At 46.6% G+C, this 27,228-nt stretch overlaps 1 protein-coding gene across 4 annotated transcripts in view; it reads right to left on the bottom strand.

The window, feature by feature from the left end:
* The window catches only part of ADGRB1 (adhesion G protein-coupled receptor B1), a 286,873-nt gene that overhangs the window by 97,517 nt on the left and 162,128 nt on the right, over positions 1–27,228 (bottom strand). For all 4 annotated transcript variants that reach the window (XM_075085936.1, XM_075085937.1, XM_075085938.1 and 1 more), the window contains exons 16-17: positions 24,217–24,319; positions 23,002–23,045 (exon numbers count right to left, since the gene is read on the bottom strand). In XM_075085936.1, the coding sequence (XP_074942037.1) occupies positions 23,002–23,045; positions 24,217–24,319 (147 nt within the window). The remainder of the gene's footprint in view (positions 1–23,001; positions 23,046–24,216; positions 24,320–27,228) is intronic.

Raw genomic sequence — 27,228 nt, 5'->3', positions numbered from 1 at the left:
GCCATCCTATTTTCCAAGATATAATTTTGCGTTTTTGTGATCAATCCACTGATTCAAAGCCAGTCTGAGCTCTCAGTTATGCTACTGAAAATCCTGCGAGACATCTCACAGATCCAGCAAGGCAGTCTAGGCTTACTGGAGCAAAACCTATCCTCCTAGAAAAATCACACACTTTTGCATCTCTGAATTAGAAGTATAACACCAGTTTGGTGACATCCATGTAACCCAATCTCAAAACTGACATCCCGATGCAATAACTGATTGTCTGGCACTTTTTCTACACTCATTTCAAAGAAATCAAGTGTCATCAACCACATTTAGCTCTCAGCCCAGAAAGCCAACCATCCCCTGGGCCGCATCAAAAGCAGCATGACCAACAGGTCAAGGGAGGTGATTCTGCCCCTCTACTCTGCTCTGCTGAGACCCCACCTGGAGCACTGAGTCCAGCTCTGGGGTCTTGTACAAGAAAGACAAGGACCTGTTGCAGTGGGTCCAGAGGAGGCCACGAAGATGGTCAGGGGCCTGGAGCACCTCTCCTGTGAAGACAGGCTGAGAGAGTTGGGGTTGTTCAGCCTGGAGAAGAGAAGGCTGTGGGGAGACCTTATTGCGGCCTTTCAGTACTTAAAGGGGGACTTTAAGTGAGATGGGGGCAACCTCTTTAGCAAGGCCTGTTGTGACAGGACAAGGGGTGATGGTTTTAAACTAAAGGAGGGTAGATTTAGACTGGATATAAGGGAAAAAATTTTTACAATGAGGGTGGTGAAACCCTGGCCCAGGTTGCCCCGAGAGGTGGTCGATGCCCCATCCCTAGAAACATTCCAGGTCAGGTTGGACGGGGCTCTGAGCAACCTGGTCTAGTTGCAGATGTCCCTGCTCACTGCAGGGGGGTCGGACTAGATGATCTTTAAAGGTCCCTTCCAACCCAACCCATACTATGTTAAAGAAAATGAGGCACACAGAAGAGATGTAAATGGATGCAGTCATGTAAGAGGGCATTAACAGAGCTCTGGTCTTTGGAGTGAGCAGTCGCTCCTGAAACTACTGAGCAACATTGACTTCCAATCAATAAACGCATCCATACATCCTTTGGCTGGGGTCCCTGCTTTCTTCATAGAAAAAAATACCCAACCGCCAGGTCTCTGGAGCCACTCTAAAACTTTGTGCTCAACTGCTGAGATCCCTCCCTCTCCTTATGAGTTTTGTTTGCACTGATGCCCTTTTTCTCACCTCTACCCCGACAGCATAGACCTGGCACTGAACAAAACAATTTTGTGCCGGTAGGAAAGAATCAATAATGAGATTAGCAACTATTATTAAATTAAATATTTTTTAAAAAACAATGAAAATGGAAAAAAGGGAAAAAAAAAAGAGCTTACTATTGATCCAGTTGCTTGGTGCAAGGAAAATGAAACCAGAGCAGGAACATTAATATTATTTTTTTTTAGAGGTCCCTAATTCCAGGTGTTTTCAGCTGATTTACTTCAAAACTGACAAAGCAAAATGAAGACAATGATGATTTATGAAAAGATTCATGACCTATGGGACATGAGGGATGTTTGGGATTTTCTGTAAGTCCTTTTCTTTTGCAGAGGGTGGGAAGGGAGGGACAGGAAGAGAAAGTTATAAGGAGGTTAAAAGCAAGGCCTTCTCCCAGCTGTGAATTCGTAATCACAGCTAACTGAATTGAAGCATTTTGCAGGGGACAAGGTTACTTACTATCTGCAAATTAGCCCCAGAAAAAAAAATGAAACAGCCCATATGCAGCATCCAGTCTGAAGACTTAATTAACATAAACAATGTTAAAATGCACAAAGAAATACATATTACCATTGAAATAAAGCATATGGCTGGCTAAATACCCGTAAGATTATCTGGAGATAATCTTTTCAGACACCATAAATACAGCTGACGCTGAGCTGTAATGACTCTCATCAGAAGGCCACACTGTCTCACTGGAGAGGAAGCTTAGCACTTCCCAACATCATCAGCCTCCTGGTCCAGAGCATGTCGTTGCTAATTAATGAGCACTCTCCCCCTTTATGTCCCAGCTCCACAGCTCCAGAAGGCGGCCTGAAATGCAGACATCAACTTCTTGCAGATGAAACTTGCACCATGCCTTGGTCTCTGAAGACCTGCCCCAGTGCACAGGCAAGGGTGGGATGGGAGAGGGGAATGTGGCCGTTGGTTCCACACCCTGCGACTGCAATTTTCTTGCACTTTCCCTGCCAAACTCCCTTTCCAAAGGCAGCCACAGGATGATGTTTCATCAAGATGAACCCCCAGAAGAACCACTCTGCCTCATGTGTCCTACCCAGTAAGCCACTGAACACTCCTCAACACAACAGCACTAATGTCAAAGCTTTAATACAGAAGACCTGACATCATGAACTAAAATGGGCCATAGAGAAGAAGTGGAGAAACAACAGGCACTATTGGTTTCCTTGGCCTTTAAGGGAAACAAATGTGAAAATCCTTGTGAGGTGTCACAATATTAATGTTACAGGGGAAACCAGTTCAATAGCTCCTGCGCATTGAACCTGAAGAAATACTCCTTCGTGGCCTCAGTTCTAGTGGTTGCTTAATAATTACAGATCTGATCTCTTCCGCAGTATCACAGCTCAGCTTACACACAACATCAGGAATTTGGCTTGAAGTATCACAAGGGTTTCTGGGTTTCTCTGTTTATTATTTTTGTTGTGTTTTGTTTTTTTTTTTTTTTTTGTATAGCATATTTGAAGTCTCTTTGTCTTCTGGATTTTCTCCTTTAAAAGGATGCTATTTTCATGTTGCTCTACAGAACCCTGTGAAACAGAAACAGAAAAGCCTACAGCTCCCTATAATCCCGAGACTTCAGAGCTTTAAGAAAAATGAAAAATCATTCTCAGATTTAGCTGCACTGCGAGAACTGGTATCATCAGGTTGGCTCACCTGTCAGCGACTGAAGAAGATGACCTTGGACTACTTCCCACAAAAGATCAATGTTTGATCCCTCCTAGGCTTTAGCCTCCATTCTTAAACTCACTATTGCTATACGGAGCTAAAAGCATCATTACAGCATTTCTAGAATCCCTCCAATGCAAGAAGCACAGGTTATACCTCCTAACCTTATTTTTGGGCAAAGTTGCCCCTTGGAGCTTTCCTGTTACACTGAAATATCAGAACAATAAATAGCTCGTTAGGTACCAGTGTCATCTTGGGAAAAAGGTGAAAACAGGAGTTAACATGGAAGTATCATAAACAGAGGCTGGAACTTCCTGAAGTTGACTTTCCTGAGTGGAGGGACGTGTACCACTGAGACACCAGGCGAATGGAAAGATGAGCAGTAAAATGGCTGGTCTTATTATCATATAGGGCTTCTTTCCAACAAAGGACAAGGTGAAATCAGAGAGTGATAGATCTGTCTCCCTCCCACCTCTGCATGACATTCACAGCTGCTTATCCAGGTTTTGCAGGACCGTTCTCTCTAGGGGCAGCTCCTCTGGTGTCCTTGACTGGAGCGCTTGCATGGAAATGTTTTGGCAGGTTTTGCAAAACAAGGACAGGAGCTAGGACTGTGTTGAATGTGCTGTCACCCACTCGTACCACACTGCGTGACCCTCCTGAAATTGCCTGCTTTAGCAAATGTGTCGAAGGAGTGTATGTTCCAGCTGGACATGAAAATGTTCAGCTTACCCTCTCAGCTTTCATAGCGGCTTTCTAGCTGTAATTTCTCAATTACTATGAGATGTCTGAGACATTAAAAACTTGTGGCTGCTTATGCAGTCAGTTCTTCTCATGCTAGGAAGACTCAATCTGGTTCACAGTCCAAAAGATGGGTACTCCACTTTTCTGTCTATAAAATGATGCGGCTCCATGGCAGGTATTAACCCATACGTGGTGCAGGCAATCCTCTTTCTCTGCCTTGTACAACAGACAATCATCCTATAATCATTTCTGAGAAACTGGGAAATTGCCTTGGTTACACAGAAGACGATGCTCAGCGCACTAAAGTGATAAGCAGCAGCCTTGTCATATGTACTGAAAACATTTCAGGGAAAATCCTCGGAGGAACCAAGCGCATTAGCAGAGTACACCGTTTTCTACACCTGGGCATTGTGGTCCCATGCTCAAGTCTCATGAGAAAGGAGGCTTGGGAAGAATGGGGAAACAAGGTAGTAAATGCGTTTGGTGCACATACCAGATGCCAAAACAAATGTTAAGACGTGGCAGCCAGCAGTTAACAAGCTGAAAATGCTCCCGTTGGCTAGCCAAGGATGTACAAAAGCACTCCGTTTAAAGGCAGGGAGAGCAATACAAACATCTGGCAAGAGATATCTCACATCCTCTTTAGGGTATGGTCAGGCTGCCTCAGACGTGGCAGCATCTACGGTTTGCGTTTCACCAGTTGCATCTTCCTTGATGACCCCAATGGAGCCAAAAAGGACTCAGAGCTCCCTGCCAAGCCTTCAGCCAGAGCTCAGGGGAGCAGAAGGGTGGGTAGCTGGCATGGGGAGATGACCACAGCCATCATCCCATGGCTGCTCGCACCAAACCCTGACAATGACAGGAAAGCAGGCTTGCCTCTGCATGTCCAGCTGGGGATTTTAAAGGTTGCTCTAGTGCATGCAACTGAAAGGGAAAAGGAAGATAAAAGGGTGTTATTAGCTCTGAATAAAAATCCTGCAAATCCCAGCTTGGATCCAGATCCCCTGTCACTTATGCTGTCTTTTTCCAGCTGCCTCCTTTCTGAAATGACTCTATAATCTTGAACTCTTCCCCAACTTTTCATGGCAACGTCAGGGACGGAGACACAGACTGCCTCTTGTCTACCTATAAGCAGCACTTTGCAAAACAGCAAACAAACACTGCTGCCAATGTCCCAGCCCTGTCTCAGAGAGTACAGGAGGCCCCAGGGCCAGGTTGGGAAGAAGGATGACTCTCTCACCACCAAAACACTAGCTCCAGGGTACACTGCTTCTCAGAAACCTAAATCAGAAAATTTTAATGGCTGAGTGCAGGGCTAGTGGATAAAGAGACAAAGAAAAATAAATCAGGCAGATGACAGAGGGGCTGGGAATAGGAGGAGGTAGCAGACGGTAAAAGAAATTAAATCAAGAAGCCAAATTAAGGTGCTGCAGGCAAAGATGAAGATGCTGGATTAAAGATTAACCGTAACCAAGAGGGAGATGCAGTCCTTTAAATGTACAAATTACTTCAATGCACTTAGCAAAACCCCAACAAATCTCCTAAGAATAAAGTCCTCACAGATGCAACTGGATCACAGTAACAGATATATCTGGACCTGGGAACTCTGGACAGCTTCATCTCCAGTGTTTCCAGCTGAGAAGGGGCATTAAAAGCAGAGCAAAGGCAATCACACCAAAAAATGGAAAATCATGTGTTGGCTGAGGTAAAAGGAAGAGGGTGTGAGGAATCCTCAGAGAAGGGCTTGGTGCTGTACAAACAAATTTTGGGGTATTTTGAAATCATTCTGATTCCAGGGGTGCTGCTGAGTCCTTTGGGGCTGTCTGTTCACCGAGCATTTCCTAATCTATCTCTTGCCAAATAACTCCAAAGGAATTGCCAAATAACTCCAAAGGAATTGCTAAATAATTCCAAAGGAATGGTGGGCAAGCTCAAAGTGGAACCGCACCTTTCACACCTGCTTCTCTGCAGCCGAAAGCAAGAGAGCTCAGCAAACATCCCCATCAAACTGCACGCAGGTGAAGCAGGTCACCCTTCAGCTCAGCCTCTGGGCGCAGAAGGTACTTGTCCCATCACAGCACATTACGTGTTTGCACCATTTCACATCACCGCCCTGGGACTGCCGGGAGAAAAGTCACTTATGCGTTGCCACCTCCTTTTAGCACAAGCAACTCACATTTTGCAATGGAGAATTTAAGACCCTGGTTTTATAAGTGTAAGGAAGGGGGTGGAGGAACTGGAGGAGGTCATGGGATTAACATTTTTAAAACCCTGAATTGTTTTTATCACACCTTTCAAACATACTAATACGGTTCTCCCAGGCAATACAGACTTTGTTGTGGCTGTACAGGCCACGATAACAACAGGTTACTTCTGGCTGTGTTAGCCTGTCTGTTATGGTCCAACCCTGCTCCCCAGCCAGCCCGAGCTTTGAGCCTTGCTTGTACTGGCACAATTATCCTATGATCAGAACCTCAGGAAAACACCAAAATCAAAATTGAAGACCCACTTCAAGCCTACAACTGTACATCAGCGAGCTCTGAATCAGGCCCGAGGAGTGATTAGGAGTTCAGAGAGCCAGGTGACAGCAGCAAGAGGCGCACACACACACGTGCACACAGGGATGCTGCTCTGCAGATGAGAAGGTTTAGTCAGCGTGAGCTCAGCCAGCTGCACTTTTTTCTCTGCCAGTGCTTTCCTTTGCTCCTTCCTTTCCCTTCGGCCTCCTTTTTCTTTGCACTCTGCAAAATGAGCATTTCATGGAAGTGGAGCAGCCAGGAAAAGCAGAGCTGACAGCCCCTTGAACGCATGGAGAGCCTCCCTTGTCTCCACTTCAGATTTCGGAAAGCAGCGTCTGCCCATTCCTGAAGGTCATTCGAATCCTGGTTCAGGAATGCTGCATCGCTGCTCACCACCTCCTCATCGTTATTCTGCATCTATAGCCACTATAGGTGTCCTTTCACATTATCTGTGAGTTTGTTGCAGGTTTTGAGTGGGAGGGGGGAAATAAAAATGTAAAGCAAACCACAAAAACCTACCCTGGTGGGACCAGTGTGATTTATGACTTGAAGTTACGTGGGTATATAAAGGAACCGACTACAGGGTTTGCTTTGGATTTACATTAGCAGAAGAGGAGGAAACCTCTGGGAAATAAAGATGATGTTAATGCAGTGAGGGGGCTGGTGCACTAGTGGCTAAATAAATGCTAATAAATAAATGCTGATGTTTAAGATCGTGCCGCCCCCTCTTCTTGATCAACCTGTTCCCAGCCCTCCTGGGTGCTGCTCAGATGGTTTCTCATGGGGGGTCGATGTAAACATCTCCCTGGTGGGCAGGACCCAGATCAATCAGAGGGAGAGGGTGAGATGCCTCAGCGGGGCTGCACCGCTCAGCTGGGAGCAGAGCAGCAGAGAGGCGGCTGGATTCATCGATTCCCTTTCAGCCCCAAGCCACGCTGCCAGGAACGGTACCTTGTCACAATTTGACACGCATGACAGGAGGGAGGATGCAGGGTTGCAGAAAGCCACAGACAGCAAAGCTCAGGATCGTAGTGAAACTAGAGAGCAGTGGTGCAAACTTCCCTTCTCCAGCCTGCTAAAAGCCTGGCCGGACTGGCAGGAGGTTGAAACACAAATCAGGCTCCAGACCTGCAAAGCTGGCAGAGGTTTTCTTGCTGGAAGATTTCCCCGCCATGCAAGCCCAATGGTTTTATGTGGACAACGTGACTGTTCTTGGGTTTGCTCTAATTCCTCCTTTCCCCTACTGATGGAGCTGGCTGGGAGAAAAGGCATGCCTGACCCCCAGATGTAGCACCCCAGCATTTTGCGAAGAGCAGGGATAAGGAGCAGGTGCCGAGCGGGGCGACACAAATCTGCTCGTGCTTTTCTCAGGAAAGCAGGTCACGGGGGAGGAGGGGGAGTCATTTCCCAGCTTTACTGCTGAAAATGTGTTTAACCAGAGCTACGCTGGTAACCAAACACTCTGCCTGCCCCTGGAACTTGTGCAAGGAGGGATTGCTATCAAAACCTTTTAAACCCACTTTCTACTAATGAAAATGGCTTTCAGAGATACAGGCTGGTGGAAACCTCTCTGCCCCCAGCACCATTTTTTTATTAAGCTCTTTCCTCCCTCCTCCCCATCCTACCTTGCCTCTGTACATCTGGGCAGCACAAAGGGTAGAGCACTCCCCAGGAAACCCAGAGAGAGGACTTTATCTTAGACCTCCAGCAACATCCCTGCCCTCAGCCAGCCAAGTCATCCAAACTGGACAGATGTTGCAGCATCTGCGCAAACTTGCGCTGAAGCGCCTGATGTATTTGGTGTGCTGATGTTAAGCCGAGTTGCAGTGACAGGCTTTGGAGGGACTCAAAGGGTATTCACTGATGGGGAGTTTCTAACTTCCCACTTAGTAGGAAGACATGGAAATACGCCTCAGCTAATTAAATACCTGCCAATTATAAGGCAGCAAAAACGATGACTGTGCTGGATAAAGCAATTTATACTGAAAAATGTCTGTGCTGTCCTGTCTGTGGTTTGAAGCCTCAGAAAAAGCCTTTGTTGCAGAAAATGCCAATTGCATAGCAGAAGGTGCAGTCCTGGGGATGAAGTGTCCTTTTTCCCTGTCGGTCCATCCACCCCAATCCTCCCAGCAATAATATTTACACACACCAGTGCCAAACAGATTTATCACTGCCTTCTTTCTTGGAAGACTGATCACTAAAGTCCTGCTTCTGCACCTCCTGCAGACCTGTGCAGATACCTTGGGCTCCACTTCCATGCTACAACGTCCTTGCAGAATGTGAAACAGCTCCTGCTAGTCGAAGGCACCGGCTTGTGAGACTCAGCCCTCCCCAGAGCCCAGAGGGAGGACTCAGTCTATAGCTCCCAAGCTGGGAAACTCGGAGGTCCCACTGAGAGTCACTGAGATGTCAGGTATTAAGCCAATAACAACAAAATACACTCAACCCTCCTGGTGCTTTCTTTCCCTACCCTGGGGAGGGAAGGAACATGGGAATAAGCTAGCTAGTAACACCACTGCAGATGAAATGCAGGATCCCAGCAGCAAGCTTTTATCCTCTGGCTCAGCAGGGCTGCACATTGCCAGGGTGTTTTCTCCAAAAGCCAAGCTGGCACCTGCAGCCAGCGGTCTCAATAGCAGATCAGTCTGGGCTCGCAGAGGGTCAATAAGGGGGGGCTCCTGCTGCTGCAGCTCTCTGCACCCCAGTTGGGAAGGTGGGAAGAGGGGAATGTCCAGAGGAGAGAAGAAAATGAGCATTGGCAACAGCAATAGGAGTTATTCAGCTTTAAGGAATAAACAGAAGACGTTTTGCAGAGAAGGAAGTTTCTGGAGCCATTTTGGAAAGAGAACCAGTTGGGGAGAAAAGGTCTGGACATCAAAGCAGGTCCAAGTACGTGCACAGGTTTGTAGAGGGGACGAAGTTGATCTGGACATTTAGTTTGACACTCAGGGGTCCTAAAGGAAAAAAAAGGTTGGAAATCACAATGCTAAGGTGTGTGCTGGTAGAGGCTTGTTGTATTCTCCCCAGTCCATCCAAATGTCCCTGCCAGCATTGCTCGCTTGTGAATCAAGGTCTTATGCACAGCGAGTAGACAAGCAGGTTAGGACCAACGTGATGAAGCTGCTGGTCTCAGCCTTCACCTCTCCAAGGGTAAGAGAATTGAGTCAGAAATGTACAGTGGATGTGACAGCTCCCAATCCATCCTCCTGTTTGATCTTTCATTCTTTCCTGATATGACAGACATTGTCAGAGTGACGGAGTACTGCTCGCAAGCCGGGCGCTCCCTGGACACCTCTTCTGATAGCTCTCCTGGGAGGGAGGCCAGGAGAACAAAAGGGCTCCTTGCAAGTCCCGTGTTCAGAGCAGCAGAAATGTTCTGAGGTTTGCTGTCAGTTTTGCTGTGTTTTGAAGCCATCTTAACCGTGAAAGCCTCAAAAGCAAAGTGACACTTGTCATTTGATGGACATTGCTTTCTCCTGCCTTTTCTGTTCACCAAAACTCTCCTAAAACGTTAATCCGGGTAAAGGCAAATGTTAAAGAAAGTTCAGAACTGTAAGTGACCTAGAAAAGGAGGTTTTTGTTCAGCTCTAGTTGCAATAACAGCACATTGAAGGCTGTGAAATACTCAGGCGCGACAGTAATAGGAGTCATGTAAGTCCTGTTTCACAGACTGCGGCAACAGCTCTTTACTGCTGTTCAAGTTGTAACAGTTAGGACAATCTCAGCTGCTTTCCAGATCCCAGGAGGAGCCGTCAGAGCTGGCAATTAGCAAAAGCATCTTTTGAGCTTGTAAACTGAATGAATTGGGTGGAAATGAACTGGGAAGCAGGGGAATGCCCAACGCTGTGATGTCATTTCTAACAACGCTTCTGAGATGCTGATGCCTGAGTGGAGAGAAATGCAGCAGCCTCCAAGAAGCAGGGGTACAGGTGGGGATTTCTTTTTATAGCTATATGAAAAAAAAAATCAAAACAGTTTTTGTCCCACAGACATAATACTCCTGAGAACACTGTGATGACATGTACCTCCCCAGCATTACAGATTTGACATTAGAAAACATTTTTTTACTGAGAGGGTGGTCAAACACTGGAACAAGCTCCCTAGAGAGGTGGTCAATGTCCCATGCCTGTCAGTGTTTGTCAGGTATTTGAACAATGCCCTTAATAGCTTACGGTCAGCCCTGAATTGGTCAGGCAGTTGGACTAGACGATTGTTGTAGGTCCCTTCCAACTGAAAATATTCTATTCTATTCTATTCTAGTCTAGTCTAGTCTAGTCTAGTCTAGTCTAGTCTAGTCTATTCATCATCTCCATACTATTCCCTGTCTGACCATGGGGGTATCTGCTCCATCATGCTGAGCCAATGCCAGCTCTGAACAGCAGGTGGTTTCCTCCCCTGCCCTGTTACAGGAGTCTCAGTCAAAGCACATTTGAACTCCCCCCTCAACCTCAGTTGTTCCTCTTGGGGATGGACAGCAGATTCTCTGCTGGGACTAATCAGTGCAACTTTAATGGCTGCAAAGATGCTAGGGCTGCAGGTGCAGCCTTGTGTGTACTACAGCCTTTCCTGTCACTGCATTCATGCTGGCTCCCCGTGTGCTGGCAATGAAGCTGGTGAAGGGTCTAGAGCACAAGTCTTACGAGGAGCAGCTGAGGGAACTGGGTTTGTTCTGTCTGGAGAAAAGGAGGTTGAGAGGAGACTGTATTGCTCTCTAAAAATACCTGAAAGGAGGTTCAAGCAAGGTGGGTGTCAGTCCCTTCTCCCAAGTAGCAAGTGATAGGATGAGAGGAAATGACCTCAAGCTGTGCTGGGGGAAGTTTAGGTTGGATATTAGGAAATATTACTTCACCAAAAGGGTTGTCAGGGATTGGAACAGGCTGCCCAGGGAAGTGGTTGAGTCACCATCCCTGGAGGTATTTAAAAGATGTGTAGGCATGGTGCTTGAGGATATGGTTTAGTGGTGGGCTTGGCAGTGTTAGGTCTACAGTTGGACTTGGTGATCTTAAAGGTCTTTTCCAACTTATACAATTCTCTGTGTATAAGATTGCAAATCTGGTTGATAAAAGTAGCTGTGTATATGTAATACACATAGACTTTAGTGTGGCATTTGACTTGTATCAGAAGAAGTGATTTTAAAAAGAATTACAAATATCTAGGTCACATGTTAAATGGGTTGTGAATTTCATTGTGAATTATCAATTAATCAAAAAATGTTAAGTGTTTGTTAATGGAAAATCATCACTGGATGCGCCATCATTCAATAGACTTATTTCATGTTCATTCCTCGAAAACGGAATTGCTAAAGAAAAAAAACCTCCTTGTAAAGGTGGGGTGGCAAAAAAGGAGGGGAGACCTTATCGCTCTCTACAACTATCTGAAAGGAGGTTGTAGTGAGGTGGGGGTTGGTCTCTTCTCCCAAGTAACTAGTCATAGAACAAGAGGAACTGGTTTCAAGTTGTGCCAGGGGAGGTTTAGATTGGATATTAGTTAAAATTTCCTCTCTGAGAGGGCTATCAAGCACTGGAACAGGCTGCTCAGGAAAGTGGTTGAGTCACCATCCCTGGAGGTATTTAAAAGATGTGTAGGCATGGTGCTTGGGGACATGGTTTAGTGGTGGGCTTGGCAGTGTTAGGTTTACAGTTGGACTTGATGACCTTAAAGGTCTTTTCTAATCTAAATGATTCTATGATTCTATGTGTCAATTACATCTTAGGCACCAAAAATCCTTTCCCTGCAGGTAACTTTACAGCTGAAGGATGATTTTCCCAGCCAAGGCCTGGATTCTGCAGTAATATTAGACACAGGGAGCTCCCTCCACTCTCCTTGCCACATGCATTTTCACATGTGCAGCAGCTCCAGAGACACTTTTTTCTTGAAGCTGCCTGTATTTTAGGTATTTGGATTGCAGTGCTCTGCCTCGCTCACCACTACCAGTAACCAAACAGGCCCTTGGCACATGCAGTTAAATGTCAGCAAACTCTCCAGCACAGTTTTGACCGATGCATGGGACACATGGACTGGAGAGGGTCTGCCTGAGCACAACGAACTTCCCCATAGCAGTGATACATTACTGCAGCTTTCATTTGGGCCCACATAGAAGATCAAAGATACTCAGCTGACAGTCAAAAGACCTGCAAACAGCCCTTTGTAGCATTTGTGCCCCAGCCTCAGATTAAGGTTGAAAGCAGAAAAAAATCCATATGCCTATTGATGACCCCTAGGCCAAATCCTGGGGAGTGCCCTTGAAGCTGTCAGGAGCCTTGCCGAGGTTTAAAGGATGCTCAGCTTTCCTTAAGATTCATCATATGAGCTAAAACGACCATTAAATAAATAATATCCACAGCTGAAAAAAAGAGTAGCATTCTCTGGATCCTCGCCTCTCTGGGATCCTTTTCTCCCAACACAGGACATAGCGAACTTTTATTCAGAGCCACCAGCAAAGCCGTAAGAGAGGACAGGAGATCTCAGTTGTGGCTCAGCTCTGCTCCTGCTTGGCGACAGTGGGTAAATCACTCCCTCGGTTTCTCCTTCCCCACCTGCAAACAACAGCAGTTGGGGTTTTGGAGGACAGCCCATAAACTCGTCAATGCAATTATGATCCCTTCCACTTTTGTCCCCTTGGCTAGGTGGTGGTAGATTGGATACATCACCAAAAGCTGAGGGGAACTGATGTACTTCACACCCACTTTGCTGCCGGCACTTCCATCCAGTCCAGAAACAAAGACTGCCCTCAAACCTATGGAATTCACCCCACGAATATCTAGGCTCTTGCTGGGTCATGCTTAGGGTCACCCTGCCAGACACCAGGCTCCGGCAGAGGGTGAGTTTGTTCCCTGGCTCTCCATCAGGGATAGGCAGGAACTCCCCTGCCTGACTTACCATCCCACCAACATTGTACAAGTACCTTAAACCACCTTGAGAGGCAGCTCTGGCTTAAAGCAGGGTGCTGCTCCAGGAGATTAATATGCATCTTCCAAAGGGTCATTACTGTAATTAAATCAAAGTATTTGCAAAGCCCTGGAAGGGGCCTTGACAAGTTTGAAAATGATTATATGCCATGTAATGGGGCTTTCTGACCTTGCTGTGTCAGTTATTTTTCTTTCTGCAGCTCCTGACTGAGCTTTAGAGTGGTTCCCAATAAATCCAATGGTCAGGGCAAAGAGGATCCGCCCTCTCCGGGAGAAGAGCTTTGCCTATTGCTTTCCAGGGGGGCTCAGCCCTGTCTTCCCTGTGGGTCTGCCTGCCCCTGCTCTTCCCACTTTGGCAGCAGGTTGGCTGCAAGACATCGTTTCTCCCTGCGGTGGGAGAAGCTGCTGTGCTCTGTGTTGAGCCGGCTGTCAGAGCAGGCTGGATGCTGCATGCATTTGCTAATCCGCTCTGCCACACGGCCGAGAGGCCACCGTGAGCTCAGGCAGCCGGTGGGATGCACAGGCTGGTGTCCCATGCCACCGCCTGCTCAGCCTTGCAGTGATTGCCCTGAGCCTCCTTGGTCCCATTCCTCTTCGTGAAGACTAAAATTCACGTTGCGATATCGCTGCTGCTCACACGATGGAGGCATCACGGGGAAAGCTGACACGATGTCAGCTCATCTTGCATGGATGACCAGTTCAACCATAAAGCTCATGTTTAGATAATAATTTCTTAGTGATAAAAAATAATACTTATTTTTGTTACTTACTATCACTTAATGGACCTCCTTGCTCCTACACTTCATGACATTTAGAAGATCTGTCTGATGTTATTACCACAGTAGACTCAGGGAAAACTGAGACACAAAGCTTACACTGATTTGTGCAGACACACAGAAAGTTCATCGTTAGATGAAGGCTGTGTCCCAGGCACTGTGTCCTCTTTTCGCCGCTGTGTTTTAACAGAACATTTCATCTAGTGTGGTGCACACGCAGTCAGGTGAAAATGAAAACAAGTCCTTTTCTCCTCTTTAAAATTAGGGGCAAACTTTCCCCACCCTTATTCACAGTGTGCCAGTTCTCAGCACTTTTCCCCCACGTCCATCAGGCCTACCCACGCTTGAGCAATGACATGGGCTTATAAACCTATCTCTGCACCCCGACCTTTTCCCATGGGCTCCCATCATAAAAATGAGAGCTCTGCAAGGTATCTGGGACTGGAAGGGGCAATATTGCCCCCGCTCCCCCCAGTTAGGATCCCCACTGTGAAACAATCCATTGCTGGGGCCATAGAATATCTGCTTGTGCATTTTTGTGGCTGATTCACAAAGCAGACAAGAGACTCACTAAAAATACCAACTCAGGAGGGTTTTCTTTAGCCCAACAGGTAAAGGTAAAGAACAAACTCTTATATGGTTGTCAAGAGATTTTAAGAAATACTGACCCCCCCAGATTTTAGCAATATAAATGTATTTTCATTATGATGGGTCTGTTGTGTTTCCGGTTTGCATGCCAGTACAGTTCATGGATTAATTAAAATATGAGAATTAAAAACAAGAAGTTCATCTGTATTTGCTTCAGTCTTGCAAGGAAGTTGAACAAAGAAGCCTGCTGGGGAAACTTTTTCTTGTGTTCTTAACAGAGACACAGAGGATGTAACCTGCTGGAGCATCTCCCTAGTGCTGGTGGCCTATGCTTTGGACAACCCTAGCCCTGAGATACTTGTGGTCACGACACACCTTCCCCACATCATGCACAGGCTGCTCTGCAGCCTTCAGCCCCCAGCAAAGCGAAACAGAGCTTCAGAGGATACAGACCTGATGTCCTCAGGATGATGGTAAGATCTGCAGATTTTAAAAAAAACATTTGGGAAGTCCTGTTCTGGATCCAGACAGGCTTTCTTGTGCTCGTAAAGAGAGAACAAAACCAATCCAGCAAAGAAGTACATGCAGGTACAGTCACTCTGCTCTGAATTTTACACACAGAGGGTGCTGAGCATCCCAGTCGTAACAATATTTGTCTCTCCTCCATGCACCTGAGCCTCCCCTGAAGTTGTTTCAAAGCTGCACCCTGTTGGCTATTGAGTTATTGGAGTTAAAGCACACCAAGGGTAGGCTTCAAATTTCCCCAGCCCCTTTTTTTTCCCTACACTCAAAGTCCTGGAGCTGTGAATCAGAGCTCTCCACCAGCACATACAGATGCCTGTACTGTATTATTACGTTATCAGAAAACACAAGGCACCGCATGGACAAACGCTAAGTGAAATGCAGCAGAAGTGCACCAGGGAGTGGGTCTGGAGTCTCTTCATGCAACCTGGGAAGTCAAGTTGCCCTTCCACCATGTGCCATCGAAAGCCTTCAGTAGCCTAGCACTTCTACGGCAGATGGCCACGTGGCTGCTAAACTTATCCCCTCCATTCCGCAAAGGGAACTCGAGTAAAGGGCGTCGTGGCTGCAGAGCACACAGCTGTAAATAGAGCAGGCAGGGATGCAGGCAAAACATGCAACCCCTGTCTGGCATACACAGCATACTGTGCAGAGGCTTGCACGTGCACATCCCCCTGCACCCACACACAGACACTCTATAGCTCCTGCATGCACTTGAACGTATATTGTGCACTTGTCGCTGGAGACTCATTGCACAAATGAAGGATGGTTTGGGTTAACAGATTTATCTGGGTACTTGCGTACATTTGTACACAGTCACACGTACTTTTGTGGTGTCCTCACACAAACACATGTGTGTGTATATATATGTACACACATACATACAAATACTGCCTTGTACTTGCAGGTGTCCGTACTCACACTCAGGCACCAGCACTCACTTGTTCCTACACATTTACCCTTCTATATCCTTGCACGTATTTTGCACAATGTACCTTTATACAAATGCATAGCACACATGTGTGGACATACAAGCCACCCTGAACCCCACGGCGCTCTGGCTCACAGCACACACTCAGCACGGAGTTGAGGTTGGGAATCACACCACTAAACCCAAAGCCCTTTCCCAGTGGGAGAACCCTCCGTGCCTCAGTGTTTGGCTTCTGCAAGTTCTGTAAAGGGAATTAATTTATCCCAACCATATTCCTGACCCCTTTACTAGGGAAAAGCTGGAACATTTGACTCAGCCTCTGAATTGTCTCTCTTCTCCCCCTTTCCCTTCTGTCAAAAGCCATTAAACCATGCTCTGTTGGCGAGCCTGTATTGGGCTGCTCAGCTTCTGCATCCTGTGCCATGAAAGGCACTGGAGAATAAGCCAGCTCCTGCTTTGCCAGTCCCACAGACAATGCTGACTGCTGGGCAGTAGCTTAGCGAAGGCCAAAGAAGTGCGACTCCTCTCCCAAATGGGGATGGGCAGAGCCCTGCGGTCCGCTGGTATCTTGCACCAGCTGCTCTGTGCTAACCGGGAACTGGACCACCTCTTTCCCGCAAGTCCAGGTGACAAGGTGTTTCCAGGAGAAGGTGGCCTGGGGGTAAGGCAGATGCCTGGGAAATTAGTCCCATGGAAGCAGTTCTGCTTGGTGGTTCCAGCAGCTCCAGAGCCCAGGCTGAGCAGGGAAGGTAAATCCTCCGACTTTAGAGGTATGACTGGGTTTCACTACATTAGCCCTGTTTTGTCTACTCTCATCCAGGGCTAAAAATAGTCTCCTGGGGCCATAATTCAATCTGGCCAGTTGCACACTGCAAGTGCAGTCAGACAGGCTGAATTAGGGGGTACTTTTAACTGTGTCTAACACAGGGGAACTAATAGGAATATTCAGATTAACCTCCCTGCATGCCCCTGTGTAGACAGGCTTTGCAAGCACAACGCTGCCCTCTTTCACAGACTTCCCTCAATACTTCCACAGGAGCGCTCAGGAAAGGCAGCATTTGCAGGTGGAGCTAAAAAAGAAGTTGCTAGTTAATGGCAATGGACCTGGAACATGGGTACTGGCAAACCCCAGCACAAACACCCTGCACAGGATCACGTGAAAAGCGTGCCACTGACAACGTTGCTTCCCCACAGCCAGCTGGAGCGTTGCAGTAGAAAATATATAATATATAATATGTCATGCATAGGTCCAAAGAGGAGAGAAGAGCACTGATTTCTCACAGGGCTTTGGGGCTGCAACAGATTCCCTCCCTATCTGTTTGTCGGGGGGCTCATCCATCTCTGTCAGCACAGGCAAGCTGTGTTATTGCTTGATCTACAGCTCTGGCAGGGCCATTGATGTACTAGGTGGTGGACAGAAGAAAAGGGAAGCTGTTTCCTAACTTTAGAAACCTTTTCTTCAAAAGACAAGCGCTGGGAGATGGATCAACCAGTGTGATGAGCAAAATGTGCCCATGGGATGCTATAGACACAAACCCTTCCCTGTGATGGTGGGGAGCAGTAGAGGATATGTTGTACACGCTCTCCAATGGAAACCAGTGAGTAACCACCAAGTCTGAGGTCATATTAAAGTCCCAGAAAGCACAGAAAAGAAAACTTCCTGCCTTTCTTTTTACCCAGTGCATCAGAGGCTTTCAAAAAGTAGGGTGAAGTCCCTGGAGCCTACGCTGTGTCCTGCTCCTCCCGATGCCTTGCACCACGCATTAGTGCAGAACTTTCCTCTAATCATGTAGGACATGCAGACAGGAATTCAGACAGCTTGTGACTCTGTAGGTTAGATGCTGGACATCCCGCCCTGAAAATAGGAATTTCAAGCAAAGCAGCTGCACTGCAAGACTCATGGGATGGCTGGACCATGAACACCCCGAAGATCCCAATTAACTATGGAAAAATTGCGGTGTGTGACAGGCAGTATCTCCTTCTGGGGTGTTTTTTGGGCTCCTCTGAGTTGTTCCAAAGAAAACAAAACAAAAACACCAACAAAAAAACACCCCCACCAAATTACTGTGACACTGCAGACCTCTCCCTGTGGATTGTGGTTCTGTGCAATCACCTTCCATTCTGCCAGCCTTGGCCCCCACAACTCTATCAGCCGTTCCCTTGAATATATACCCTACACCTTCTGTCTGAAAAGAGCCCATGAGCAGGACTGTCCTCAGCGTGTGAGCTATATTTTAAGATCCTGTAAGTTTCCAAATGGGGACAGATTGATAGTCTACTTTGTTTGGCAGCATCATAAAACACCGCTCTGTGCAGTTGCAAACCCTCAGGGGAGATTTCTGCCTGAGCTTGGCTGGGCATCAGATCCAGCGCAGAGCCAGGAGGATGTGATTTAGGCTTGCCCCAGTAGCTGCTGCGCTGTTCGCCTTCTCCATGACTAACCTTGCTGTACACAGGGCACCTTCCTAAACAGTGAGGTCTGCATTTCCTAGGTTAGATACGTTAAAGGCTTTAGTAACTGGAACAGATAATCTTTCCCAAGCTAAGGTAGGAGTGTCCTTGAAACAAAACCACAGACCATTGAGGCACTTTCTCTTCCAAGAGCAAAAAGCCTTTTATGCAAATATTTGTGAAAGTTTAGACAGCCTCTCAAGACCAGTTATTAAAATGCCTAGCTATTATTATGCTCATCTTGGAAACAGAGAAGCAGAGAAAAGTTGGTGGCTGGAATCAGACAGCTCCTCTAAGAGCAAGCATTCCCTGTGGGACAAGAGGTCCCCTGGCAATGCAGCCCTGCTGGATCCCAGCCTCTGCAGCTACAGGACTGGATTTCACACTGGCGTGGCATAATGCTCTCTCATGTACCATAAGATAAAATACAAGACCCAGCTGGCTGGCTTGGTCCCTTCTGTCACCAAGGCAGGGCACACTTGGGGGGAGAATTAGTATTCACCTGTGACTGTGGGTCTATCTGCGGCACCAGGCAGTCAGTCAAATCTCATGGCCTCTCTGCAGACACGATGGTTTGTGACTCTTCCCTTTCATCTCACAACAGTCACCATCATTTGACTAGTTCCTATGCTTGAAGAATGCCAAACCCCAGCTTTGGAGGTCTGAGTACACAGGCTCATCGGTCCCATGGGGTAGCGGGACTGCCCTGTAACACTAAGTAGCCCTGCATCTTCTGCTGCAGCCACGAAGAAATGCTGCCACCACTAACAGCAAACCTTGGCAAGTGTCTCCCGTTTCCCCTTGCCACATGGCATTCCTGTCGTGCACCAGAGGAAGGCAGGCGAGAAATACAAATCTGGTGATGCATAAGAACATGGAAGCACAGAAAATGACTGCATCCATCAACTCCCTCCATCCTGTCCCAGCAGAAGAAAGAGGGATCGGGAGACCAGATCCTGCCTATGTTTTAACTCCAGCAAGGCTAATAATTACTCCAGATGAATACCCTTGGAGGAGAGCCAGAGAATCCCAAATCATTCTGATTTCAACTTTTAATTTACCCAGCTAGTGCTGAGCTCATTAATCACACTTGCAGCACCCAACACAGCAGAAATTAGTCCCTGATCTTCTCCCCTCTTATTCCATGACAGGAGGAGTTGGGGGCAAGAGGAAGAGAAAAGAGACGGAGAGGTGCCACCCACAAATCTAACAGTCACTCAAAGGGGCTAGGATTAATAAATCAAAAATCCATTATTAATATTACAAGCTTAAATATCTATCTAAATGCAAATGAATGAACACTCAGGGGTCCTTCCTTTTCCTTTTTTTTTCCTTTTTTTTTTTAAGTGCTCTGTTCAACAACTCTGTCTTGGAGGAAGCACATGGCCACATGGTAATTGTCTGTTCTAATTGCAATTTTACAGTTCAACCCTTCACAGCCCATGGATTTTAAGTGGCCTTTAAAGGGCTGTAGCATGTTTTGGATGGGATTAAAAGCTCAGGTGGCTGCACTAACAGGCAGGAGATCCCATGTGAGGATGGCTTCCAGTTTCCTGCCTCGGTACCTGTTCAGTCACGTCGGCTGCAAGGGGTTAAAACCAGAAGCTGGTTTACTGGAATCAGGTGGAGTTTGGATCCCCAAAATCCACAGCCTCAGATGGATGACTGAACATAGGGAAGGTCCCCCTGGCCATCCAGCCTTGGAGCAGGATCATGGAGATCCTGCCAAAGAGCAAGCTTAAGAGACAGCGGTGTCTTCTGAGCAAGCAGCACCATGGCAGGCTGGCTTGGGCTGCACAGGGAATATGGCAGAGTGAACAACGGACAGAGGAGTGAAGCTGTAAAGCCGTTAAATTGGTCAGAGCTGAGAAATGGGATTCTGTGAGATTCACCCACTTGCACAACTGTCCTACAAGACTGATCAGTGGGAAAACCTCCAGTTTAAAGAGAGGGGTAGCAGGAAAGAGAGGAACCCACATAAATGTGCCCGAACTTCAGGGTTTCCTGGCTCAGACTGACCAGTCACAATCTCTGCCAGGTACCAGGCATCAAACAGGTCCAGGGTATAACCTTAAAATCCTTGCTCCAAATGGGAAACAATTATCCAAAACTGTGATGCAAAACCCTTGAGAACTCCAGAGTACCGTTCAAGTTTGAGGTGAGCTTTCAGGCCTCAGGAGAATTGGGTTTGCATAGTTTGCCTTTCACTAGACTTTCCCAGGAGGTGGCAGTGGTAGCAAATCAGCTTAAATATGTTGAGCAAACAGCTTTGCAGATCCCATTGCCAAAACTCACTGGATTGGATCTAGCTTTGGAACATTCCCTAGCAAAATATGCTGATGTCAGCATTTTTGACTTGTCTACTGCTTGAGATTGCAAACGTTGGTTGAAAACACTTGCAGATATGCACACACACACCCCCCAACATGCACCAAAAGCAGAGTCTTAGTGGCAACATTTGCACGACCAATCTGCTGGGGTTTTGGAAACTATCCTTGACAACTGAACGATAGCGTCTGCGGCCAAGATATTATCTGCTCAACTCTTAACTACAAGCCCATCCTTTGATGCCGTGGAGCTGCAAGGATTAAAGATTGAAAGCATTCCAAACACCCAGCGCTCTCAGAGAGATGACAGGCTGAACAAGCTGCCAGGCCTTGGGAGCAAGTATATGGAGCAGCCAGACCTTCCAGGACAAGGCAGAGGTGGCAACACTGAACTTTGTCTCCAGACCAGCAAAGGCATTCAAGCTTCTCAAGCCACATTCAGCACTGGGCAACCCTTCATCTTGCTCATACTAGGAACCTTTCAGTGCCAGCTCCAACAGATAAGTACCCAGCCTGAAAGCCACCCCTCTCCCCTGGATCCAACCATGTACAAACTGGATTTTGTTCTTTTCTTGCTCAGACTACAGTTAATTAAATCCAGCTCTGAGCACAGCAGGGAAACACTTCTGTCCTTCTGGATATAACCCTCTCTCTCGAACCTATAAAGCCAAGGAAAACGAGACGGTGTGCAGACCAGAAGGGGCATTGGTTCCAACTTCTGCCTTTACTTGCCAAAAAATGGATTGTATACAAGTGGTTTAATCCCATTCCAGCATGGAGAGACAACAGATTTAGCGGAGCAGGACAGGTCTTATCCAAGCCTCCTCCTGAGTCTGCCCAACTATAGAAAACCCTCCTCTTTGGGCTGACTACGGACCCAATAATATAATAAAACCCCATTTTAGTAATTTCATGAAGGTTCACCTGCATCCTGATGCATGAGGTCGGCCTAGCACACAAGGGGCAGGCTTTGCTCCCACATCCCAGCCGTCTTCTGATGCTGTGGCAATTTCCACTACAACCCAGAGGGACCAGTTTTGCCCTGGGCTACAACACGGATGTGATTTCACAAGCAGGGAGTCCCTCTGGGTTCTTCAGCTTTGCTTTGGATCCACTCATACGTGCCAAATTAATCACAGGCCAACAAGAACGGTAAGCTGACTGCAAATATGTTGCCTGCCTATGTGTGTATATGCTACTTAATGGAGCATAAAAGGAGAAGAATAGAATCATTTTTCAGATGCTGAAGATAATAATAATAAATAATAATAATATATGCAGAGGTATGTGCCAAATGCATGAGATCTCAAGGAGAGAAACCAACCGTAAACAGAAAAGAAGTCAGGTTGGTCCTCAAACTGAGATGCAAAAGTCAATGAAGTAAAAACACCACTAAATCAAAAACTTTGTGTCCTTGTCAAGCTCAGTCAGGATTTAAGACCACACTTTCAGAGTACACATTTTTATTTTAAGGTACATACTCTCTGACAACCACTTCCCATATGGGATTTACAGTCCCGACTCTTTGCGGTACCTTTGGATTTCTTTTTTCCCTGCTGACCACAATCACATCACTCAACACCTCCTGAACAGCACCAGTCACTGCAGAAATCCTGGCAGAAATCATTTAACTATATCACAGCAGCACAACACCTCCTTCACCACTGCTGGTTGTATTTGCAACAGTGGGCTCTGATTTTGCATTGCCCTCCTTGCGGTGAACAATTTGGGGTGAGAACTGAAGAGAGCCAAGCACTGCTATGTCAAGCTCAATTTAGGGCAATCTGCAAATGACTCCACAGTCCTGAGTCTCAGTTCAGGTATGCCTCATGCGGGAAAATCCAAAATTGGAAGAGTCATAATAAGAAGCCACTTTTGCAAAATGTAGGCTGGGGTCCAAAGCGTCGAAGGAAAAGGCAAACACTCCTGGTGAGCAAAGTACACATGAACATTGCTGCTCAGACACTGAGAGGTGGTTCAGATACATGATGCTCCTGGCACACAGGGCCCTTCAGGGGCTGTACGACAACATCTATTTGCAGATCTTGATATATAAGACCCAGCTCAACTGGCACTAAAAGACAGCACAGTAAGAAAGGATGCATCCGCATAAAGGAAGGAGAACTCCCCACCGGGGTGAAGGACTTTGTCAGCCGTGAAGGTGAATGTAAGAAAAAACTAATTAGAGAGACCAAGTGGCTGCTACAGACTTACACATCATTGCTAAATTTGTGATGATTTCACCCCGCAAAACAAATGGACCCATGGGAGTAAAGAGAAACACACAGAACTCACCCATCGTTCTCATCCCACAGGATGCAAGTCTGGTTGGTGGTTCCCTGCCAGGAGAGAAGAAAGGAAAAAATGAAACAAATCAGTGCCGTGCTGTTTATGGAGTATTTGGAGCAGCTAGAATGAAATATGCAGGTCCTGTAGAACAGTTTCCACTACTCTAAGTCTGTGATACTCAAGATGGGCAATCGCAGATCTGAGCCCCTGGAATAGCTTCTTTCACCCTTGGCTTGAAAGGCAAGAATAAAATGGGCCTCCGTTTGTTCTGCATCAACACCACTGCAGAAGGATTCGACTCTGCATGTTTCCTGACTCAACCCACTGATGTTCCTCCTTCTTCCTCCTCTCACACAGAATTCTTTTGCTGCTCTCTCCTGGAAAGTGGATCAAATACAGCATGTGTTTTTGTGGGACACAGTCCTCGGAAGAGCCACAGCCTTGCAAGAGGTGGTCAGGAGTGTTCAAAGCCCCATGGAAGAGGTTTACCACTGACTCCAGCTGCAGCTGTCTCAGACCACTTTGGAAAATCCTTCCCGGAAAGTCCAAAGCAAAGACATGATGGATCTAATATTCATGTTGCATAGCCTCAGGAGGACATTTGAAACCCACAACAAGAACAGGCCTTGAGACATGTAAATTCACATCACATATATCTGCTTAGAGTTCAGCAGGGGAACCCGGAGGGTGTCTGACTGCCTTTTAAAGCACTGATAGCAACAGTAATATTCAATCTCCATTGGTATCTGAGGACTGCAAAGAACATTGCAAGCATTAATGAAAATAACTTTCCCCTCCCTTTTTTCCTCCTCAAGGAAGATCATTGTTATAGCCCATTTTTTTAATGGGCGCACAGTTCCTCTCCCACGATCATGCCCACAGTGAAATGGTATGAACTGGGACAATTATGCCCGTGTCCCCTGTGCAAGCAGTGCTGTCACCCTCCTTCTGCATTGGCAATGCCCAGGCAAGGAGCATAGAGCAAGCAAGGTTTACAAGGTTGACCCATATAGTTCATCCTTGCCAGTGAGCAACAAGAGGACACCAACACCAGCCCAGTCTCAGGGTGGCAGTCGAGTGCGGTGGGGGAGATTGAAGGGTCCTGCTTTGGCAAAGAGAGCTCAGGAGCCCAGCAAAACCACCTCCTTTGCACCAACACATTCCTGCTATGTAGAAACAAACACAGCTGTAGGATGGTGCAGGTTCCCAGGAAAGACTTACATTGTACAGATGGGAGAATTCAATCTCCAAGGGGGTGAGGAGAGACCGGGGAAATGGCTTCACAGTCACAGAGATGACTTTGGAGTTCAGAACAGTGCTGTTCCTGGGAAGAAGAGGGGAAAGAGATGCTTTAAAGGGAGCTGAGGGAGAAGAGCAGTGAGTCCTACTGCATTCCTCACTGGTGGTACAAGGTTTAGTGTACATAGTGCAGAAGGAATTGGTCCCAATATTTTAAAATACCATCAAATGCATTTGCTGCTGATTAACCCCATCCTCTGCCCTTTGAGCTCCCCTCACAGCGACTCTACTTTTATTCCTCCAGGAATCAGAATATTTTATGAACCACATAGACCCCTACAGAAACCGGACTTAAAGGCTGTATTTATCCTAGTAATAAAATGGTCCTGGACCCATTTTCTGTCCCTGGCATGAGGAAATAGAGCTCATTCCATGTCCTTTCAAAAGAAACCCCCTGTTTTTTGTCTCAAAGTCTGGCTTAATCTGCACTGCAGTAAGTGTTGGGCAGGGGCATGGTGAACTTTAACAGCATATCCATGGGGTGGCACGTGATCCTGTTCAGTTCACTACTAGAGGCATTGATGTGTATCTCCATCCTCTAAGCATTCAAAACAAATGGAAATAGGCCAAATGCTTCATGTGGACATCTAAATGTCTGTTCTCAGACAAATACTCTAATATACCTGGCAGCCCTAAGAGATTTGACTGTCGGGAGAGGCAATTAGGGAGGTGATATCTCCCATACCTGTGCTTCTGCTCCCCAGAAAGCCAAACCCTTTCTAGGCACTTCCCTGGACACTGGACAGCTAAATACACCAAGGGTTCCTGGTGTTTCTGCAGCAGGAAAAGACTTGGGTGTTTAAACAAGCAAAAGGTCCCTACAACCAGGGGTTGAAATGCTGCCCCTCTAAGTTTACCATGAAGGTATCGGTAGTAGAGTGGTAGCCCAGCATTAGGCTGTTCCCAGCCCTTTCAGCATCGATGGGCAGGGGAAATCTTTCCCTATCCAAATCTCCACTAAATCTACAGGCACTGGCAAAATCTTTCCCCTTTTTTTCTGTGTCTTATCTTCCATTTACAAAAGAATTACATGGAAAAATATTTGCCCTTGTTTAACAGCAAGTGGGTTAATAAAAAAACCCAAAACCAAAAAATCTTGGGATCATCCATGGATGCGTAAGCCGCTATTCCACCAGCACCAAAGGGAACAACAACGTTGTTTTAACAGGGTAAAGAAAAAACAAAACACATTTTCCAAAAAGAAAAAGAAAAAAAAAAAAACCGCAGTAAAACAGAAACATCAGTCTACAAAGGAAGAGTAAAGGGGGAAGTCAATGGGAGTAAATATCAGCTCTAAGCTTTGAAATGTAGGCAGCTGTAGACAAGCTAAAAATGGCAGCTGCTGAAAGTTAAACACCAGCGCATGTCTTCATTAGTAGCTGGGTCTGCAAGGGTCAGTTCTTGGTTCAGTGCTGCTGAATATTTGCACGAGCAACCTAGATGACAGAGAAACATCTTTTTGAAAGCTGCAGACCACGTGAGGATTGATGCAGTAAACAAAAGCAGAATAAGCATTTGATTTTTCAGCATGGCAAGTCATTAGCACACAGAGGTTACTTGTGTGCAGGCTGTGAAGGTTGCTTAATGGCCTTGGTGCTTAATAGTCACAACCCAGCCAGAAGCTACGCCAGGGCCATCCCAGAGTCAGAAAAAGCATCTGAGCTTGGAGAGCGCGAGGTCTGCATGCAGAGCTATAGGCTCTGCTCCGGGGAGCTCTGACCCAAAACATACCCCGGGAGATTGACTTCAGTGCAAAGAGTTGTGACAGAAAGGACAGAAGTGATCCTGTGCAGGAACAAGGAGATGAAGGAGTCATCTTCCCTCTGCACCCCTCCTTGACAAGATGCCACTGTACAGTTGGGTTCAATTCCACTTCAAGATGAAGAAACAGTGGAGAGAGTTCAAAGGAGAGACACAAAATTGATCCAGGTGCTAGAAAACCAGACAAAAGACTTCTGTTTAAGGCTTGTCTGACAGTTCCTTTCATCTGGGGGATTTTTCAGTCGCCCACCCAAAGGCCCAGTGCCTGGAAGTGAAAGTCAGACAAATTCAGCCTTAAAATAACAGACAGTCTCCTAGCAGAGAAGGTAATTAAGCATCTGAGCGGCTTGCTGGGGAGGTGAGGGACACAGCATGACAGGGAGTCTTTCAGGAAGATGATGAGTTGTCTTTCGTAAAAGCATGCTGCAACACAGCTTCTGGGAAGAAAACAAAACACATTAAGGTTTGGCTTGGACAGGAGGTCAGACGAGCTCAGAGGGCTACTGCGTGGCCGTAAAGAGCGTGGAAACAGCTGTAAACTTGCTGTTTGGTACACGGGTCTGTCAGGTGCCGGGTTGTTGACTCTCCAACTGCTGCACACATCCTCTGTAGCAGTGCTCAGCAGGGACCAAGCACCATTCCCCTCCCTGGCTTGCAAAATCAGGCATCACATGTATCCCATCTCAATTGTCACAGCTGCAAAGAACCACAGAGCTCTCTGGATCCGAGGGGACAGACCAATGTGTGCTTCAGATAAGGAATTGCTGCTTGGGGGAGGTAAATTGGGACAATTAAGAACAGCTCAGCTGGTGCTGTTTGCTGAGTTAAATCTACATTTTTTTTTTTCTTCTAGGGAAAAATCACTCTGCATTGAATCACTGTGGTCAAACCCAGGATCTGGGTCCTTATTGCTCATGTGTACCCAGGAATAGCTGCTCTCCTCTGCAGTCAGAAATATTTTTACCCCATAATCAGGTGCTATACAGCTACATGGTTATTTAAAGACATTTGCCTTTTGCTGTGTCCATTTGCACAGTGGTGAAGTAAGAGGTACTGTTCTGCTGCTGCTTCTTTTACCTCTTTTTTTCTTTTTTTTTTCCTTTGACTCTCCACAGGTGATTCAGGACTCTGGATCTTTTTAAAAAGGGACTGTCCTTTAATTAAGGAATCAGA

Source organism: Phalacrocorax aristotelis, chromosome 2 (assembly GCF_949628215.1).
Source record: "Phalacrocorax aristotelis chromosome 2, bGulAri2.1, whole genome shotgun sequence".
NCBI lineage: Eukaryota > Metazoa > Chordata > Aves > Suliformes > Phalacrocoracidae > Phalacrocorax > Phalacrocorax aristotelis.
Note: the sequence above shows the minus strand (reverse complement) of the source record. Positions and strands in the feature narration are given on the sequence as shown.